The sequence below is a fragment of the Loxodonta africana genome, chromosome 22, assembly GCF_030014295.1.
Source record: "Loxodonta africana isolate mLoxAfr1 chromosome 22, mLoxAfr1.hap2, whole genome shotgun sequence".
NCBI lineage: Eukaryota > Metazoa > Chordata > Mammalia > Proboscidea > Elephantidae > Loxodonta > Loxodonta africana.
The window spans coordinates 39,441,382-39,461,183 of NC_087363.1; the positions used below are offsets into that span (position 1 = coordinate 39,441,382).

Here is a 19,802-nt window from a genome sequence, read left to right on the forward strand (position 1 = left end):
CCACATTTAAGAACCACTCAATTAGAGGATATCTAAAGAGCTATCCAGCTCCTCAAGTCTGGAACTTACAATGAAGGTGGGTGATATAACGTAGATACCACATTACAGCTTTCAAAGCCCTGCTGCACAGTTCTGATGCAGGTCATGATTCTGTTAGTGTGTGTTTTATGACTTTTCGTTTTTCTCATTCTTGTTGTCTTCATAGTTCAGATCAGTGTAAGTGTATCACACTTTGCTTAGTTTTGTTTTTGAAAAGCTGGAAGTTAGTGAGGGCTCTAAGGGTATCACCACTTAAAAAAAAAAAACCTGTAAAATAAGCTTATTATGCAGAATTTTAAATCATTGCAAAAGCAGAGAGATTAGAATAATGAATCTAATGTACCCACCACCTAGTTTCAACAATTAGCTAATCGTGGCAGTCTTGTTTAATCTGTATTGCCATCTACTCTTTTCCAATTGGCATAAATCCCAGAAATCATTTTATCTGAAATATTTCATTATGTACAAGAAACTTTTAAATTTATTTATTTTAATTTAATTTATTTTTTAATAGGTAATACATTTATTTAGGTCAAAATATCAGGTCACCTCTGCCCTTGCTCCGCAGTTCCTTTTCTCAGAGATTTCCTGTGATAAACCTTTTATTTTTTATCTATAAGAAGAATCATTTGGGCCCCTCCTGTTTTTTCACAGTCTTCTGAAGGAGAGGACAAACCATTAGTAACCTAGGGTGACTATGAGAATTTCTGAAGGAGATGTTATAGAAAAAACCTCTCTTTTTCTCCCAGGTGGTTTTTCAGGAGAATATTCCTCTACTCCTATCATCTTCTGAATTTGTTTGTTCTGCAAGTTCAAATTTTTGTATATTGTGGTCCCTTAATGTGGAGCCCATCTTTATGCTTCAAAGTATTAAAAAAAAAAAAAAAAATCAAAACACAAAGAAATTAAAACAGGGTTTATTCGAGCAGTTACTGTATATGCATATAACCAGTTGATGTCAGTCCATTCAGAGGGAGACCATTTTGTTTCAAAAAAAAAAAAAAAGTCTCAATGTAGGCTAAACCAAAAAAAATCCCAAAACCACTGCCGTCAAGTTGTAGCGACCCTATAGGACAGAGTAGAACTGCGCTGTAGAGTTTCCAAGGAGCACCTGGCAGATTAGAACTGCAGACCTTTTGGTTAGCATCTGTAGCACTTAACCACTACACTACCAGGTTTCCCAATGTAGGCTAGTTACATACAATGTAGATTTTAAAGAGAAGAGGAGTGAGTAGAGTAGGAAACCAACCATTTGGCTTTTTGAACCATGCTGCCACCACTTACTGAGATCAGCTGGCACCAGGTTACTAGGTGGTCAGGGGGTGGGGGTTGGGGGACTTCATTTGCAGAAATCTATAGCATAAAAAAAAAAAAATAGCATGGAGGTTTTAAAATAATAAAAGTTACTTCAGTTATTCAGGGAATTCCAGTTCCAAGGATTATCTCTCAGGGGGCAAGGGAAATTACTTAAAGTTACATTCTTTGCATTAGATAACTCTGAGCTACTTTACAGTTAACAAATGTCTTTGTCACAAAGGGGGGTTGCAGAGACTTAATCATTGTGTCAAGCTGGACCTCTTTGAGCTGGAATAAAAAAAAGTTAGCAGTGTTGCAAAGTAGTTTAGCAGTTTTGGGCAAAAAATAAGTTAACAAAGTTGCAGGCAAGATTAGGAGTTTTGGGTCAGGCTTTTTTTTTTTTTTTTTCCTTAAGCCTCATGGTAAGAGAAGCCCCTTTAAATCAAAGTAAAATATCTATTTTTAATTTTATTTCACAAAGATTGATTATTGGGCAGATGTTTCCTATTAGTTGCTGATAATAGCAAAATACAGCCTTATGAAAAGCTTCTTACATTGGCCCCCACTAATGTTTTTCAAATTCCTTAGGTGCAGTTTTACTCCCTCCCCTCCCAGATGTTTTTTTTAATCTCTGAATTTGTGTTCAAATACGGTCCTCCATTTTGTAGGTAGTAAGGGGCTGATCCACAAACCTTTCTCTGTTTTTTTAAGACCAAAGGTTGGTGGTTTGAACCCAACCAGAGGTGTTTTGGAAGAAAGACAGGCCTGGTGATATGCTTAAGAAAGATCACAGCCGTGAAAACCCAATGGAGCACAGTTCTACATCACAGGCAGTGAGTTGGAGTTGACTCGACAATAGCCAACAACAACAGGGCCAAACAGAAAGATTGACTTGGAAGAGCATTGAGCTGGCAGGATAAAGAGCGCTTTGGGCCTTTGGAGCCCCATGTTGCTTTCCTCTGCTCCTCATTATACTTACCTCCCTCTGGGAAGGGTCTGGGATGGCCATTGTCAGCTGTGTGTGCGCCCGAATTCCAGTGTGGGTAGTTCACAGGCACCGCAAATCTATTACATTGTGCTCTCCTTGCTGTCTGGACTGACTCTAGTAGCCTTACTTTTTATTAACTTTATTGGTTTTGTTTTCCAAAACAAAATGTATAGGGTTTTAATCAAAAGTCTTAAAATTTTTGTGGCAATTTTTACATAGCTGCCATAAATAGCACCCTGGGCACTCACACCTCCCACTAGACCTCCAGATGCCTGCCTGGCTTTCGAAGGTTGGGTATAGCGCATATCTTGCTCAGATTACCCTGTATGGTGTGTACATTCATTGGTGTTTGTCCCTCACAGGAGGGCAAAAGCTCTATTTCCTCCCCTTCCTGCTTACCTTAACTAATGTGGAGTGCATGTAAGATGGAGTTTTTGTTAGGAAGGTCAACCATTTTGTTGAAAATAGGTTAAAATACAAATTTTTTTATTAGAAAAATTCGTGTTTGTAGATCAGATTGGCTTATTCTTTCTAGTAGGTATTGATGTTTGCATGTACATCTCAGTAAATCAAACAAATTAAAGATATATAATGGGAAAGTTAATCATTTTATCTCTTCCCAACCACTACCTCTTGATATTAACAACTTGGTGTATGTCTTTCCACAACCATATGACATGTGTAAACATATAATGTGTAGACACCTCCTCCCCCTTTTTAATAATCATATTCTTTGAGTTAGTCTGCAAAGTACTTTTCTCCATTTAATATATAGATACCCCTTTAGGGTGTTTATAATAATTCATTATAACAATATAGTAGCTGTGTAACGTGACATAATATAGATGTTCTGTACTTTATTTAAACTCATCCATTTGGATGTTCAGATTGTTTCGTGTGTGTGCATGCACATGCATATGTTTCCCTTCAACAGACTGTTTGGTTTGTTTCTCTGGCTCACCTTTCCAAGAGGAACTGCAGCCTGTGTTTGGTCCTAAAGGTGGTCCTTTGTTTGTAGGTCAATGTGCGAAATGGAATGAGCTTGCACGACTGCCTTATGAAAGCCCTCAAAGTGAGGGGCTTGCAACCAGAGTGCTGTGCAGTATTCCGACTTCTCCATGAACACAAAGGGTAAGAACTCAAAGGCAGCCACCACCTACTTCATACTAGGAAGGATACCCTAGCCTCAAAGAATAACCATTTCCATTTGTAAAAAATTGAATAACTTCCTGTAGATTATTGTATATTCGTATTTTGTATACCCTTGCTTATAAAAAGACAATTCCAAAAAATAAGATACCAAGAACTGGAAATTATTGCTTAGATATTCTGTTGAAAAATAAAATACAGGATAGGTGTTGATAGTGTTTCCATGGATGGAAACAGAAATGCCAGATAGTATGTTTCTTGAGAGAAGAAATTTTTCTTTGTATCTGCTGTAATGAGTGAGTATTCAGAAAGTGTTGCATTATTTTGTAGTTAAAGAATCCCGTCCTCAGGAGATTTTATGATCTTGTGTTCGGTCATTCATTTTTATGCAGCTTAGTGTTTACTGAATGCTGTTTGACAGAGCTAAAAATGCTGGAAATTTCTATTTCAGGGAAGAGCCATATTTCGTCTTATTTCTGATGGTAATGACAAGATAAAGGTATCCCCTCAAAGGCTTGGAATAATACCCCAAAGATGCAGAGCTGTCTATAATTATCCATCATCCATTATTATTCCCCTGAAGTCTGGGGAAACCTTTTAGGAGGTTCTTTTAGCCCTCTTCTTGGAAAGTGACACTTCTGTTGTTGACATTCAGCTTAAATCTTTCACGGTTCTGGAGATGATTCTAGGAGTTCTCCAGTTTAAGAGAATAACCCAGAATGAATCTGCTCAAAGGGGTGAGCATAAATATGTCTATTCCTCTCAGTTTAGGAGGCAGTTCTTTGAAATAGAGTCTTTCAAACAGATGTCAGCTTTAGCTGGTTGTGGTCCCAGATTGGTCCCCAGGCCAATCTATAATGCTTCTTAAGGACTAGAGAAATTCTGAGACAAAGGGGCTTGGTCTACTGTGGTCCAAGGCTGCATTGGTTGGAGCAACCCTGGTTTCTTTCTAGGACAGACTGCTCCTGAATAATTCAAATAGAACTTTGGAGTGATGTGGGGTTTCCCAGAAGTCATAAAGGGAATTACATTAAGTGATAGAGTATTTCTGTTGGATAACCAGGAAAAAATAGCTGGAATAGACTTCTTGTAGGTGATGGGAGGAGTTTGGTGCTGTGTATGAAAGATAGTGAATATACCACGGACTGCCAGAAAAACCAACAAATTTGTCTTGGGAGGAGCATAGCCAGAATGCTCCTTTGAAGGGAGAATGGTGAGATTTATTCTCACTCACTTTGGACGTGTTATCAGGAGAAACCAGTCCCTGTAGAAAGACATCATGCTTGTTAGAGTAGAGCGCCAGCAAAAAAGAGGAAGACCCTTGATGGGATGGATTGACACTGGCTGCAACAATGGGCTCAAACATAGCAACGATTGTGGGGATGGCGCAGGACCAGGCAGTGTTTCGTTCTGTTGTACGTAGGGTCTCTATGAGTCGGAACCGACTCGATGGCACCTAACAGCAACAACATCATGTATGTGTTATTCTCTTCTGACCTGAAAAAAATTTTCCTTCAGGAAATGGGCCAGGTTACTTGGAAAGACATGACGAAGGAGCTGGGCAATAATGTTTAATTCAGTGAATCTGTCTGTGTTGTTTACTTTAGACACAGAGAGAGGTCTCAGTAAGTTTGAAGACAGTTTTGAAAATAGTTTAATCAGGTTGCGTTCTGCCATCAACTTAATATTTATAGACCCTGCAGATTTGAGCCAGAATTTATTAATAGAAAAGTGCATCCCATTTCTCATTCTTTTGTATTTGTGTATCTTTTGGATTGAAGTCCGCTAGTGAATACTTAAATTTTAGTATCATGGCAATATAACCCATTAAAATGATTTTAGGATTTTAATGTCACAAAATTCAATTTATTATATATTTCATTTATCAGGAAATCATGATATTTCATTGTTCAAAAAAAAAAAAATACAAAAACAAAAAAGCCAAGTTTGGATTGAGTACAGGCTTTGGATTCCAGCAGCCCTGGAGTCAAACATAGGCCCTGCCAATCACTGTGTGGCTTTGAGTAAGTTACCTTCTTAAGAGTCCCAGTTGTGTCATCATTAAGATGGGGATGATAACACTTCATGGCTTGTTGTGTTAAGATGGGGACGATAATACTTCATGGCTTCATGGATTAAAATAGCGTGAATACTTTGCACTGTGTGTGTATGTAAGGATGCAATAAATGGTAGCTCTTCTTATTACTGGTATTGAACTCTCTTGCCTTGTTTAAATATTTCCCTTTCTTACGATTTTTAAAAATCCGTTTTAGTAAAAAAGCACGTTTAGATTGGAATACTGATGCTGCCTCTTTGATTGGAGAAGAACTTCAAGTAGATTTCCTGGATCATGTTCCCCTCACAACACACAACTTTGTAAGTTGCACATCTGTTCCTTCTTTGGGTGCTTTGGTTGGCATAATAGGAGTTTCTTAGGGGTGAGAAACATATATATTGTTGGATTGTTTAAAGCTCTAATTATGCCATTGTTTAAGTAAGACAATTGAGATTTAATTAAAGATATACTTTCCTTTCAAGTTATAAATTTTGTAAATGTTGGTTGTATGATTCTTCATTCTGTAGAAATTCGTTTGGTGGCCAAGGAGGAAATTATTTTGTCTTTTGTTATCTTTCATTTATTGAGCATGATTTACACCTGTGTTCTTACTGTTCTAGGCTCGGAAGACGTTCCTGAAGCTTGCCTTCTGTGACATCTGCCAGAAGTTTCTGCTAAATGGATTTCGATGTCAGACTTGTGGCTACAAATTTCATGAGCACTGTAGCACCAAAGTACCTACTATGTGTGTGGACTGGAGTAATATCAGACAGCTGTTGTAAGGCATCATTTTTTTTTTATCACAGAACATAGAGAAAAGTACAAATACTTTGAAAGGTGCTTATTGTGTATTTTGACTGACAGCTGTGGGTTTCAGACCTGTTAAATGGATTGTTGTGACCTGGACACCATTCTACTTTAGAAATATGACAGTTCTGAAACTAACGAGGTGGTATGGTAGTTATAACTCTCTAAAATGAGCAGGCAGGACCTATTTATCTATCCAATAGAGATTGACATACTGGGAATCAGTCAGGAGAAGAACAGAGGGACACAGAAAGAGAAAAGACTTGTCTTTTCTCTCTTAAGAGTATCATCTACTAGGTTGCCTAGTATACAGTGCTCTAGATTTTGTTAAATATAGTGAATAGGTGTTTGACATTGAGAAGAAGCAGAAAGCATAGTTGGTGCTACTTTCTTTACCTCAAACTGTGGAAAACATTGTTTGGACTTCAAATGATTTGAATGGAAAAATTTTAAAAGATAACTTGTATTCTTCAGGAAACAAATTAGTTATCAAAATATATTTCATGTAGATGGGGACCTATTTCATTGTTAAACCCTAAACCCATTGCCATCAAATTGATTCCAACTCACGGCGACCCTATACAACAGAGTAGAGCTGCCCCATAGAGTTTCTGAGGAGCACCTGGTGGATTCAAACTGCCGACCTCTTGGTTAGTAGCTGTAGCACTTAACCACTGTTTCATGCAACCAGGGTTTCCAATTTCATTGTTAGTAACATTTAAATAAAAAGGTCTAATGTGCCTGTTAAACCAAAGTCAAATCTTTATCCTTTTTTGAGCATACTAGGAAAACTAAGCCAGTGTTACCATTAAACCACGAGGAGAACATCTTTTCTGTTTTCATGTTAGTCACACGTTGCTTTTGCAAACGGTGCTTTTGTGGCATAAATCCCACAGGGTTTGGAGCCCAACAGACATGGGTCAGAATCTCAGCTCTGTCATTAACTAGCTGTCATCTTCTCTGAGCCTCAGTTTTCTTATCTGAAGAAGGGGGTATTACCTCCTTGCAGTGTTCTGAAGATTAACTGAGATAACATGTGAAATTGCCAAATACAAATGCCTGACTCATGGGAAGAAGGTGTCCAATTAATGTTAATATCACTTTTTTCTTATTTATGACTTCTGAGGCTGAATATGACTTCTTCATATTTTAGCTTTTTATCTATGTTTCCAAGACATAATGTTTCCAGGTAAGCTGTAGGTGATCTAGGTTATAAAATGCCCTAATGTAGTGTAAAGGAACATGATTTTGATATAGCTGGACATTGGACCACTTATATTTCCTAAAAATGCAGGTTGGAGTCTGTATGTTTGTTGGCATGTCAATTCTGTTCACATTCTGTGGGATTTTTAACAAAAATTCTAGCCCAGTTCAAACCCAATCATTTGGGTTGGTGGTCCCTTTACTCTAAATCAAAACCAAACCCATTGCCATCGAGTGAATTTCAACTCATGATGACCCTATAGGACAGAGTAGAACTGCCCCACAGAGTTTCCAGAGGTGTAAATCTTTATGGAAGCAGACTGCCACATCTTTCATCTACGGAGTGCTGGTGGGTTCAAACCTCTGACCTTTCGGTTAGCAGTCGAGTGCTTAACCATTGCGCCACCAGTGTTCCTTCTCCTTTTATTCTAGGTAGCTTAAATGGCAGAGGGAAATGTGACTGGGAAAGTTCAGTTTGAGTAGCTCTGAGTTTGTAAGAGGCAAGGCAGGCTGAACCTTACATCACTCTGTAAAATTACTACAAGTATATAAACCAGTCTTTTCCCTGATTTCATTTAGATTGTTCCCAAATTCCACTGTTGGTGATAGTGGGGTCCCAGCACTACCTTCTTTGACAATGCGTCGGATGCGAGAGTCTGTTTCCCGGATGCCTGTTAGGTAATTTTTGACCCATAGCCGTTTCTTTTATGGGGGAATAGGGGTAAAAGTCTGGTACAATAGACTGAGAGCTCCTTTGTATTCCGTCTCTGTTTTTTGCTACTTCTAGATAGGGATTTGGTGTTCTGGCTAGAATGTATAACTTTTCTCTTTGTGGTCCTGTAGTCTCACATTCTAGAAATTGACTCTTAATAGCTCCTGCTGTTATAATAGCACATCCGTTTATAATACCTCATCACAGTTTAAAGAACTTGAGATCTTGCCTTCCTCAATAATTAGTGAGTTGAACGTCAGTGGAAAGGGCTCCGAAACTGTATACACTGATTGAAGAAAAAAAAAAAATCCCTCCATCTTGAAATACTAATTGTGGCCTGGCAGTGCTAAAATTACGGAATTTAATAGAGTGCTTTCTTAAAAAATCTGATTAGATTTCCAATATAAACATCCTTTCTAATATGCCTATGCGTTTGCTCATAATTTGTCTTTACTGTGTTATCCAGCTTTAAAACCAGAATTCTTCCCAGCTGTTTTGGAATTTGTACTCATTGCCATCTCTTTTCCTCTAATACATGTAGTACAGTTTGGATTATGTATTAATAGAATTCTGATACATAATACGAATCAAACGGAATCTGCCAAACACAAAGTTTAACAAAATCTTATGCAGCCAACTAAATATTATGGGCTTTAGTCTTGTTTCCACATATAAGCATTTTAAAACTGTTAGACTGGATACCTTAAGGAATTAGGTTGTGAGACTTTAGAATTTTACAGCATTTCTGTAGCAAGTATAGAAGGTAACCAGATATGAATCTGACTTATACAACAGGTGCTTATTATTTTCTTCATTCTCTTAGGGGTGCTTTATTTGGTGGGGTCTTCACATTTTTCACATTTTTTTTTTTATATATATATACAGAACTATAAAAAAAAAAATCAGAATGTTGTTAAGTTCATGTGATATGTTCATTGTATTTCCACGTGGATTCGGAACCTAAAATAAAATCTAGGTCTTTGTCCATCCAAAATATGTGACGTTAATATATGTGTAATCATATTGATGGCCTTTATAAAACTACCATAGAAATTGTTAAAGGCACCATAACTCAGAACAAGGAATTTGTATTGAAATGAAATTTTTAAATGGTGTGTGTTGAAAGAATGGAAAGCTGTCAAAAATTCTGGTATGGGTAGAGTTTACCCTGGGTATCTTAAGAAGTAGGTAGTAGAGAGAGACTATCACTGGGGAGGCTGAGCGCCACTCATGGGATTTTCTTTCTCCTCACCTAGTTCCCAGCACAGATACTCCACACCCCATGCCTTCACGTTTAACACCTCCAGCCCCTCTTCAGAGGGCTCACTGTCCCAGAGGCAGAGATCGACGTCCACGCCTAATGTCCACATGGTCAGCACCACCCTGCCTGTGGACAGCAGGGTGATAGAGGTAATAGGGCGCCCCTGGGGGTTAAACTGTTGTGGGTGGTGATGAATTAGTTATTGTGGGTGGGGTTGACTGTTATCAGAGAGTTTTGGGTTTCAAACCTCGTCAGGAATGTTGTGGCACTTTCTCAGGTCCTTGAACTTCTTGAATTTTTTATTCATAACATCTTTAGTATGGGTGAGTAATCCAATTGGTATATCATTCAGGTGGAGAACTAAAATTTTCTGATGAAATGTTAACATTTGAATTCATTTTTCCATGTCAGGTTTGAATAGGATTTCAGCGAGTTAGGGTGAGATAAAGAATAGTATCATTTTGATATGGGAAAGAAAAAGATAGCGATAGACAACTGCAAACTCTGAAAGACTTTTAAGTGATTTTGTTTAGAAATAAAAGGGTGGAGTCGTAGGATTTTACTAAGTAGGTATTTAGGGAGATGTAGAAGTGCCCAAAGCTAGTGTTCTCAAACTGCTTTTTCTTTTCTCAACTTTTTGGTATGTTCTATTTGTTTGGTTTGCTTTCTAGTTCATCTTTAATGACAACTTAATACACTTAAATACTTCCTTTGTTCTTTATTCTTCTTTATTTCTCATTGCTTTGGACTAGAATAACAGCCTGAATGCTTCTCCCAGGGCGTGGTCCAGACGATTTTGTTTGAGGGGAAGAGTAGGTATTGTTCTTCATGCCTTTGCCTTTGTGTAATTAACAGGGTTGCTAAGACTGTCAGACAGTAGACTGTCAAAAACGAAACAATTGCTAATTTAAATTTTATAGTCCTTATCAGACTGGTGTCCATGTTTTCTTTTTTGGCAATAGAGCGTATTTAGCTTTTCCAACATGGGAGTAAAAGATTGTACTGTATGTGTTATTGCTGGTGGAATAAATTTCTCAAGTCAGGTTTTGAGGCCAATGACATTAAAAAATTTGACTTAAAAAATAAAATTCCAACCAAAGAGTAAATGTTAGACTCATTTCATTGGTGCTCCTATCATTAGTATTCTATTCGTCAGTTTGGTTGATATGCCCTGGAATATCCTTTATGAAAAATTTATCAGAGATAACTGTGCTGTCTCTACATCATAAATTGTTCCTTGATAAACCTCAGGGACACCTGTTACCGTAGGCACAGTTTATCTCACTCGGACCACAAATCACTTGATACACAGTGAAACCTGTGAGAGCTGGAACTCGAAAGGACCGCCTTGTTTTTACGGGTCTCACAAGTGTTCTGCCTTTGACAGGATGCAGTCTTACCAGTTTTCTGTTGCTCGTTTTAGTGGAAAATAATTTGAGTTTTCCTTCCCTGAAGGTTTCTGCCTCACACAGGTGCTGGCTTTCACAGGTTTTACGGTACTTATCCTACTAATCAGAGGTGGCAGGGACCCAATAGAAATGTGGACTTCTGAGCGTATCTAAATATGGGGCCTAAACTGATTCTTATGAGGGCACTTTGCATATCACATGTGATTGTGAGAAGGTCATGTATGAATTTTATTATTTTGATTAGCCCTTACAGTAATAAAATAATATGCCAGTTACTTTTCTTCTATTATATGATCTGTTCCTGTGTAAGCACTCTAATACTTACGGGGAACATTCAAAGTGAAAATTCTTGAATTTTTATTATAAAATAACTATCACAACTATTATACTTAATCTTCCCTATGTTTTAGAAACAGAATAAATGTTTATTTCTTATCACATACAACCCAGCATTTTTAAAGTCCATGTTGTTGCTTTGTTTAAACCATTTGTACAACAGATGAGTTGGATAATGAAACTATACCTGCTGAATATTCATTTGAAATTCTGATTATTTTTGACCATTATTTTCCTACCTGGTCAGTCATTATGCACTTAAAAGAAATAGATCCCTAGGCTTCCTTCCCCCGCCCCCCCCAGACATAATCAATCCTAGTTGGGGAGGGGTGGGTAATTGGAAATCTGTTTTCTTAAGCACCTTCTCAGGTGACTGAAGCCTAGCCAGGTGGAGAGCCCCCCAGAACAAGGCTTTATGGATAAGCTGTGAAGATTCTTGGGGAGGGTTGCCCACGAAGGGAGTAAAGCAGCTTGGTTTATGATTCTTTTTATTTTATAAAGTTATCACTGAGTGGGGACATTCTACTGGTAGTTGTGTGAGAAAATTATCATATCTTTACTGTGGTTATGCAAAGAAAATAGAGTAGGAATCTCCACAAAAATATCCTTTTTGAGGATATGGGGGCCAAGTGGTTTTGTGTTAGTCTATATAAATTCCTCTCTAAGAGAAGATTTAAAAAGTAGGTTCGAGGTCTGTGGAGGCCCCTGTGATTTAAATTGTTCCCCGAACAGTTTCTAAATTTGTAAGGGTGGCCTTTGACTTCTCACATAAATAAAACGTAACTACTTTCAGAGCTTAACCGTAAGGAAAAGGCAGCATTTTGTGGTGAAAAGTTCTGGGCTGAGAGTTGTGGGTGATGGTTCCTAGTTCTCTTCCTGGCCAAGTCTCTTGACCTATTCACATGTGTTTTCTTATATATAAAATGTAGATTTTGAGCTAGAAGATTTATGGTCTTCCAGCTTTCCATGATTTTATACTTGGATAAAATATGTAGTCATGATGCATCATTTTATCAAATCCAACTTCTGGTTGGTACACCCCGAACTCCTACTGGAGTAAGAGTGAGCTTTCTACCTAATCCACTTTTTTTTTTTTTTTTGAGCGTTAACAGAGCAAAATCTCTAATCTTTGAAGGATCTCAACTGATAGTAACTTTGTTAGCCTTTTTGAAGGACTCAGTTTGCTATGTGCATTGTTTTCTGCTGAGAAAAAGAATGTGTTTTCTGTCACATGAAAAATTAATTATCAATCCTCCTAATATTTGATGAAGACAATTTTAGAGATTTGATGAATTTGATCAAAGGAAAGTTGATTAGAGTATGTAATTAGACCTTTCATATTTTAGAGGTTTTATAATCCACTTTGTTCCTGCAAATCCACCTCCCCATCTTTCCCTTCCCCAAAGAAAATCTTTTCTGGTGTAGAAGTTTACCAGCTTTCCTTTTCTGTTTCAGGATGCAATTCGAAGTCACAGCGAATCAGGTACTTGTCCGTAGTCAAGTAGCAAATAGTAACGGGCATTTTCTATTTATGCTGTTTATCTTCGTTTGGCTTATGCACGTGCGGATTCTGTTTGTCTTGTCTGTTAAGCCTCACCTTCAGCCCTGTCCAGCAGTCCCAACAATCTGAGCCCAACAGGCTGGCCGCAGCCCAAAACCCCGGTGCCGGCACAGAGAGAGCGGGCGCCAGGACCTGGGACCCAGGAGAAAAACAAAATTGTGAGTATGGCCAGTAGTACCTCTTGTAGGCTAGGGTTCAATAAGAAAAACCTAGTCGGAAATTAGAATGCTTTTAAATTATTTTGGGAAATGACTCTAAAATGCACTGAATGAAGGAGGTTATAAATGTTAGTCCCATTTTTGGCATACCTGTGTTGGACAGCTTGGCGGTTTGCCGTCATAAGGTGGGGCACAACTATAACATGGCACATGTTAGAGTTAGAAGCATTTTCTCAAAAGCTAAAAATTGGAATTATGGTTAATATATCTGTCTTTAAAAGGTATGAGAGTGGACGAGGTAGAGCTTTTCTTTGATGCCCTCATTAAGTAGAGTTATACCATTCCATGGAGTATATTAATGACCTTTCCTTGTTTCAGAGGCCTCGTGGACAGAGAGATTCAAGCTATTACTGGGAAATTGAAGCCAGTGAAGTGATGCTCTCTACCCGGATCGGGTCAGGATCATTTGGGACTGTTTATAAGGGCAAATGGCATGGTAGGTATGGGACCCTTTCTTCACTGTAAGGCCCGGGTGAGTCCTGTCAAATATTGGGACACAGAAGGCCAGAAGATAAAAGACCCACTGTGCCCCTTAGTGTATGGCTACTTGAGTACTTCTCAAGATTATTGAACTTAATATCTGCATGAGATTTCAGTGTTTGTCTTAGACTTACAGTGTTTTAATTGGTATCTTAAAGTTTCCAGAGTTACTAGAAATTAGTGAATAAGATTTGAAATCTTTGTTGTGTATACTGTGTAGTATATACAGGCCTGTATGCCCTGTAGTCAGTCACATGTTGGGGGTCTCTTATAAATTGATCAAATACAGCATGCACATGGGGAACATGCTTTGAAGTGCCTTAAACATAAGAGTCTGCTGCTATGAGGAGAACATGAACCCTAAAAACTTAGAGCTGAGAAGGACCTTAGAGATTCTGCATGAGAGAAAGCTGAGGTCCAGCCATGGGCAAGTCACTTGGGGAGAGGCAGGAACCTCCTGAAACAGGTTCCCTGAGCTTTGCCCTGAGTTTGGTTGTGGGGTCTCCGGGAATGACTTATTTTTGAGGCTAGGTGGAGTGTCAGTGTTCTGACTTTAATAGAAACACTTTGTCACTTGGAAAAAGGTAATATTTTAATTTCTGTAACTACAGCTTGTGTATTTTGGCAACATATTCAACGTATTTTCTGTCAGGTTTTTGATGCCTCTGGCTTTAGCATGTTAGCAAGTAAGGGTAGTATTTTTTTGAAAATGCAGTATATTCCCAAAAAGTCATATTTTCTAATTTCAGAGTATAATAAATCAAAATCCTAAAGGGCCTAATTGCCTGTATTCCTGTTGAAATGCCACTGTACTTACCTTTTTTAGATAAAGAGGCAAAATTGAGAAAAGTTAAGAAAATCAAAGGAATGGAACTTGCAGATTCAGGGTGCTCAAAACAAATACCTCCAGATTTCTGACCACCTTATGTACATGGTTTGCTACTAGTAACTCATCAATCATCTGATCAATTTTTAGTTCTTTAAGGAGACAGGAACAGGATCAAACATTTGTAAAATATATATAGAATGATTCCTTTGAAAATTGCATCAAATGTATTACTGGCCTGCCTCCCGGGTAACTGGAAATTAACTTCACACTGTTGCAGAATATTTTCCAAGTAGCTGTCGTAAGTGGCTTGGAGGTCCCTTGGGAAAGAGTATAAGCATTTTGTGGGTTAGAGGCTTATATCTGACATGATAAGTTTGTTTGTATTGTAGCAGGTAGAGCAATGCATGTTACTCTTAATGGTTCAATTCGGAGCATTTAATCATTTTTGTACGACATTTTTAATGCCTCAGCTAAAAGCCAAGAGATGTAATTTAAGTTGCGACTGGATTTTGTTACCTGTGACAGAGCACGTTTATTTTGGGGTTCATAAATTTTTAAGGCTCTTGCCGTAGTACTGCTTATGAGCTTGTGTTTTCTCTCAGTGATGTGAGCTTTTTAGACTGTGATAGGGAGATAAATTTGTTATAGTGTCACCTGCATTAGACTGTGATTAGAATGTAGATAATATGTCTTGTGCTTTTAGGATTCTAGTTTTTTGAAAATTAAAGAGTCTCAAAAGTCAGAGGAGGGAGGGATAATGGGCTTTTATGTCAGCCTTTCAGAAAATAAGCTGTAGCCTGTGGATGAAGCAGAAACTCCTTATAGGATCAAGGAAAGCATAATCTCTAGATTGTCTTGCACGACACTGTCTTCCTTTATTTATTTCCGGTGTTCTGGTTCCTGTATGGAGCCCTGGTGGTACAGCGGCTAAGTGTTCTGGTTCCTGTATGGAGCCCTGGTGGTACAGCGGTTAAGTGTTTGGCTGCTAACCAAAAGCTTGGCAGTTTGAATCTACCAGCCACTCCTTGGAAACCCTATGGGGCAATTCTCCTGTGTCCCATAGGGTTACTATGAGTTAGAATCGACTCGAGAGCAGTGGGTTTTGGGTTCCTATATGCAATATAATGTTCCATTCAATTTCTTAAAAATGACAACTTTTTGGTGAGTTTTTATTCAGGGTTTTTTTTTTAAACTCAGCAGCTGTGGAAGTAAGCAGAAAGAGTCTAAAACAACCACGGTGGAGGCCTCAGACCCACACATTTTACTTAGCAGAGGATCCTCAGGCACATGCCCAGAGCCTCCTCTTGAGTGTAAGTTTGTAGTCAGGTTTGCCAGGCCTCTGCTAATTGTAAACCACTCATTAAAGGATGGAGATAGCATCAGAGGCTGTCAGACAGCAGCACAAAGGGGAAGGCAGAACACCCATTAGAAGCAGAACCCCAGACTTGGAAAAAACAGCCTTGGACTACTTAGGGTGGAGCCAACAGCATGGTTGTAACCCACATCTGGGCATTTCTATCACAGCCCAAGGCATAGGCCAAGGTTTATAACCTTGACTTTGAGTCAAGCAGGAAAGTGAATTGGAGTTTAAAAAGGTAAAAACATTCTAAATTCACCAAGCAATAGTAACTCTTCTTTCTTCAGTGGTGGATGAGTGAGGTGTCAACTTTACATCCTACTGAAAACATGATAGGAAAGTATCTTGTTTTTTTTACTACATTTGCCTCTGGCTTTACTACTAAGGGAGTCCTGGTGAAACCCTGGTGGCATAGTGGTTAAGTGCTACGGCTGCTAACCAAAAGGTCAGCAGTTTGAATCCGCCAGGCACTCCTTGGAAACTCTATGGGGCAGTCCTACTCTGTCCTATAGGGTTGCTATGAGTCGGAATCGACTTGACGGCAGTGGGTTTGTTTTTCTTTGGTGTCACAGTGGTTAACATTTGGCTATTAAACAAAAGGCCAGCAGTTGGAATCCACCAGCCACTCCTTGGAAACCTTATGGGGCAGTTCTGCTCTGTCCTGTAGAGTTGCTATCAGTCAGAAAGGACTCGACAGCAGTGTGTTTGGGTTTTTTTTGGTTGGTGGTGCAGTGGTCGAGAGCTCAGCTGCTAATCAAAAGGCCAGCAGTTCGAATCCACCAGCTGCTCCTTGGAAACCCTATGGGGCAGTTCTACTCTATCCTGAAGGTTGTTATGAGTCGGAATTGACTTGACAGCAATGGATTTGGTTTGGTTTTTGGTTAGTATTAAGGGAAAGTAAGAAGTTCTGGTTTGATGAATAATAACTACTTCATGAACTGCCCTCCATAAAGGTTACCTGGCCATTTACCTTTGTCATTATCACTTGCTAAGATAAGTGAGTATACTCCTTTAAATGTTGCAAGATTGCCTACTGCAAAGGTATTTGGATAATTTCATAAGAAAAAATAAAGATATTGCTATTCATTTCTTATTCATGTGAGAGAAACAGTTTAGAAAGGAGAGAGAGAGATGAGCAATAAGCAGCAATACTGAATGCCTGTTACACGGAGTGCCAGGAAGATGAAGGAGATGATGGACTTGGCCCCAGGACTGCCAGGACTAGGTTGGAGCACTTTATTTTGGCCACAGGCCTAAATATGTGGACTTGAGGCCTGGGGGTCTCAGGCTTGGCACCGAGTCCCGACATCCCCTGCCAGAAACTGATGGCCAGCCCATGCCATCAGCAGCTAAATCCCCAGTATTCCCCACCAAAGCGTGAGTCCCCACTTTGCTCTCATAGCCTCAGAAGAACAGCTTTTCAATTCCCAACTTGCCTTGCTGGTGGTTCATCTTAAAACTCACTCATTTTTTCGTTCACTGTTTCCTGAGCATTCTTCCAATTCTAGATATTCTTCTAGGTGAACAAAACAGATAAAAATTTTTCTCTTACGGACTTTAGTGGGGACAAAAAACAAGAAAAATAAAGTATGTAGTATATCCTAAGTGGTAAGGAGAGAAACGGAGGGAAGCCCTTATGGATCAGGCACGGTTCTGGTTTGTAGTCGATTGGTCAGGGAAGAATCTGTTGAGAAAGTGTCATTTGCATAGAAGCCTGAAGGAGGTTCAGGTATTTGGGGAAGAAGCAATAGCACATATAAAGTGGGCCACTCACTTGGCCTGTTGATGGAACTCACGGAGGCCTGAATGGCCTCGGTAGAGTGAATGATGGGGATACCAATAGGAGTGAGGTCAGGAGAGGGATTGGAGTGGACCGGGGAGGTGGGGCCTTGTAAAGACTTCAAATATCTTTTGGGGTCTTGGATGGTAGGAGATTTTCAGGAGGTTTGGCCAGCCTTTACCTGAAAACCAGAATGATGGGGAGCTCATTTTAGCTCTGGGCATTTCTACCAGTAGAATACGACTCTTTATCAGAGTTGAAATATGTTTTTCCTATAGTGTTTACCCATTGAACCTAGTAGATCGAATCCCTTTCATGGCAGTCCTTGGAGTATTTGCAGAGTTTCCATTTGTAAGCTGCCCTCCACCCCCACCCCAAGTTCCTCCTCTCAGAAGGTAACAGAAGAACCCAAGGGGGAAGTTGCTGCTGCTGTGCTTGTTTGTTCTGCCTAGCAAGCAGGAGAAGTTGTTGGCAAAACACACATGACCAGGCTCCCTGGGAAAAGTGACCTTTGAGGTTGTGGCAGCCAGTTAGGAGCCTAGTTAGGCTTGTCAGGCTTGTTATCCAGACTGAGGAAGACTTGCAAAAAGAAAATGACTTAAGAGGGATGAGAGGCCTTCAGAAACTAAAATTGAGTGATAAAATGCACATAATCCCAATGGGATTGAAAAAGAGAAGGTCTTCAGAGATGCAAGGGGATCCGAGCTCCAGGGGACAAGGGGCAGGCCTCAGTGGGAGCACAGGGTGGCTCTAACCAAGGAAGAACTTGTCAGGACTCTCTGGCCAGTGATAGCAGCACGGAGAGGCAGAGGCCTAGAGTAAAGTATAGTTTAAGAGAAACTCAGAGGTGGGTGTGTACCTAGCCCACTTGGAACAGGGGAAGGATGGAGAAAGGCTGGGCCTGAGTGGAGGGGCCTGTAGTACTAGAAGAAATGAAACAACCTCACCGTTTTTGCTGTGGAAATGGATGTATGGATGCAGAGAGCTAAACAAATGTGGATAGGTCGGAACTGAGGCCTGGGACAGAGTTGCAGAATGTAAATGACTCTAAAGCCAAGGCCCTGACTTGGCCCTTGGAATATGCAGATGAGATTGCTCAACTTTGGGGAAGCCTAAAGATAGGAGAGGTCTTAGAAGGCCAGACACAAGCATTTTTGGAAAATGAGGAGATGAATGAAGAGAGTAGTAGTGGATCCTGGACTAGATTCTAAAAGCCAGTTGTGCAAGATGGTTTTTGAGTCCTTGCTTGGAAAGAAAAGCCAAGATCTATTGGAAATGTGGTGTTCCTGAGCAATTGCATGTCCATTTATAACAAAGTCACTGGACAGATCAATGAGGAGAATGCTGTGGTATAGAATACAGTTTCTGGATTTCAGGAAGACATTGCATATAAATCTGTTATTGTAACTGTTACACGTGAGCTGGATGGCAGGTAGGTTCCTGAGAGGGTGACCCTGTTCACTCTTCTCATAAGTGACTTGGATAAAGACACAGGTATTGTGGATGACTTAAATAAGAGGTGTAGTACATCACTGGATAATATAAGAATTTAGAAAGATGAAAAAACTGGCTGTGATGATGGGACAAAGAAGAGCTTTTAATAGGGATAAGTCCTATTCATTGCTCCAAAAAATTAGAAGCTAGAGGTGGAAAATGTGGCTTTAGCAATAGGATGTGTGAAAATGCTAAGGATGCTCAGCTAACAGCAAGGTCAGAGTCAGTCACTGTGAGGGGGTGTTGACTGCCAGCTAATCCTTTGACCTTTGAGGCTACAGTACTAACTGGGTCCAGAACGAGTGGTCCTGAGTGCAGTGACATCTGGAGCATGTCCAGAGGAGAGCTGTGAGGAAGGGAAGAGATTATAAAACTAGGCCCACGAAATGGGGAGGTCTCCCAAAAGCAACCTCTCCTGAGGGACCGTATCCAGCCACCCCACCCCCTCACCACCTGCCCCCACTTCTTTCTGCACTCTCAACCCTGCCCTGTCCCTTTATAGGTTCTGCCCAGTGCTGGAGCCCCAGGATACCAGCACTGCGATCTTCCTGGTCCTGCCACTGAGCTGACCGCCATGTTGAATAAGTTCACCTTTATACGGTTTCTTGCCTCATCTCCTCCTTTCTGTTCCCACTGTCGCCACTGTGTTTGCGTTTGGCCTGGGCTGTTGCAGCAGACTCTTTCGTGATCTCCCTTTTTCTATCCTAAAGTATGCCAAAATCACACTTTAGAGTTTCTGAAACACAGCTTATGTTTCTTCTATCCTCCTTAGCCATGGCTTTGTTACTGCTATGCCCAGACATCCTCTCTCCTGTTTGTTAAAATCC

The 19,802-nt window shown here is 39.8% G+C and overlaps 1 protein-coding gene across 11 annotated transcripts in view; it reads left to right on the forward strand.

The window, feature by feature from the left end:
• The window catches only part of RAF1 (Raf-1 proto-oncogene, serine/threonine kinase), a 103,349-nt gene that overhangs the window by 69,831 nt on the left and 13,716 nt on the right, over positions 1-19,802 (forward strand). For 6 of the 11 annotated variants that reach the window (XM_064274862.1, XM_064274864.1, XM_064274865.1 and 3 more), the window contains exons 3-10: positions 3,342-3,454; positions 5,746-5,848; positions 6,149-6,306; positions 8,118-8,216; positions 9,507-9,660; positions 12,712-12,739; positions 12,848-12,975; positions 13,354-13,471. In XM_064274862.1, the coding sequence (XP_064130932.1) occupies positions 3,342-3,454; positions 5,746-5,848; positions 6,149-6,306; positions 8,118-8,216; positions 9,507-9,660; positions 12,712-12,739; positions 12,848-12,975; positions 13,354-13,471 (901 nt within the window). Of the gene's footprint in view, positions 1-3,341; positions 3,455-5,745; positions 5,849-6,148; positions 6,307-8,117; positions 8,217-9,506; positions 9,661-10,263; positions 10,324-12,711; positions 12,740-12,847; positions 12,976-13,353; positions 13,472-19,802 lie in introns of all 11 variants that reach the window. The other 5 variants (XM_064274867.1, XM_064274868.1, XM_023547892.2 and 2 more) reach the window with 5 other exon arrangements.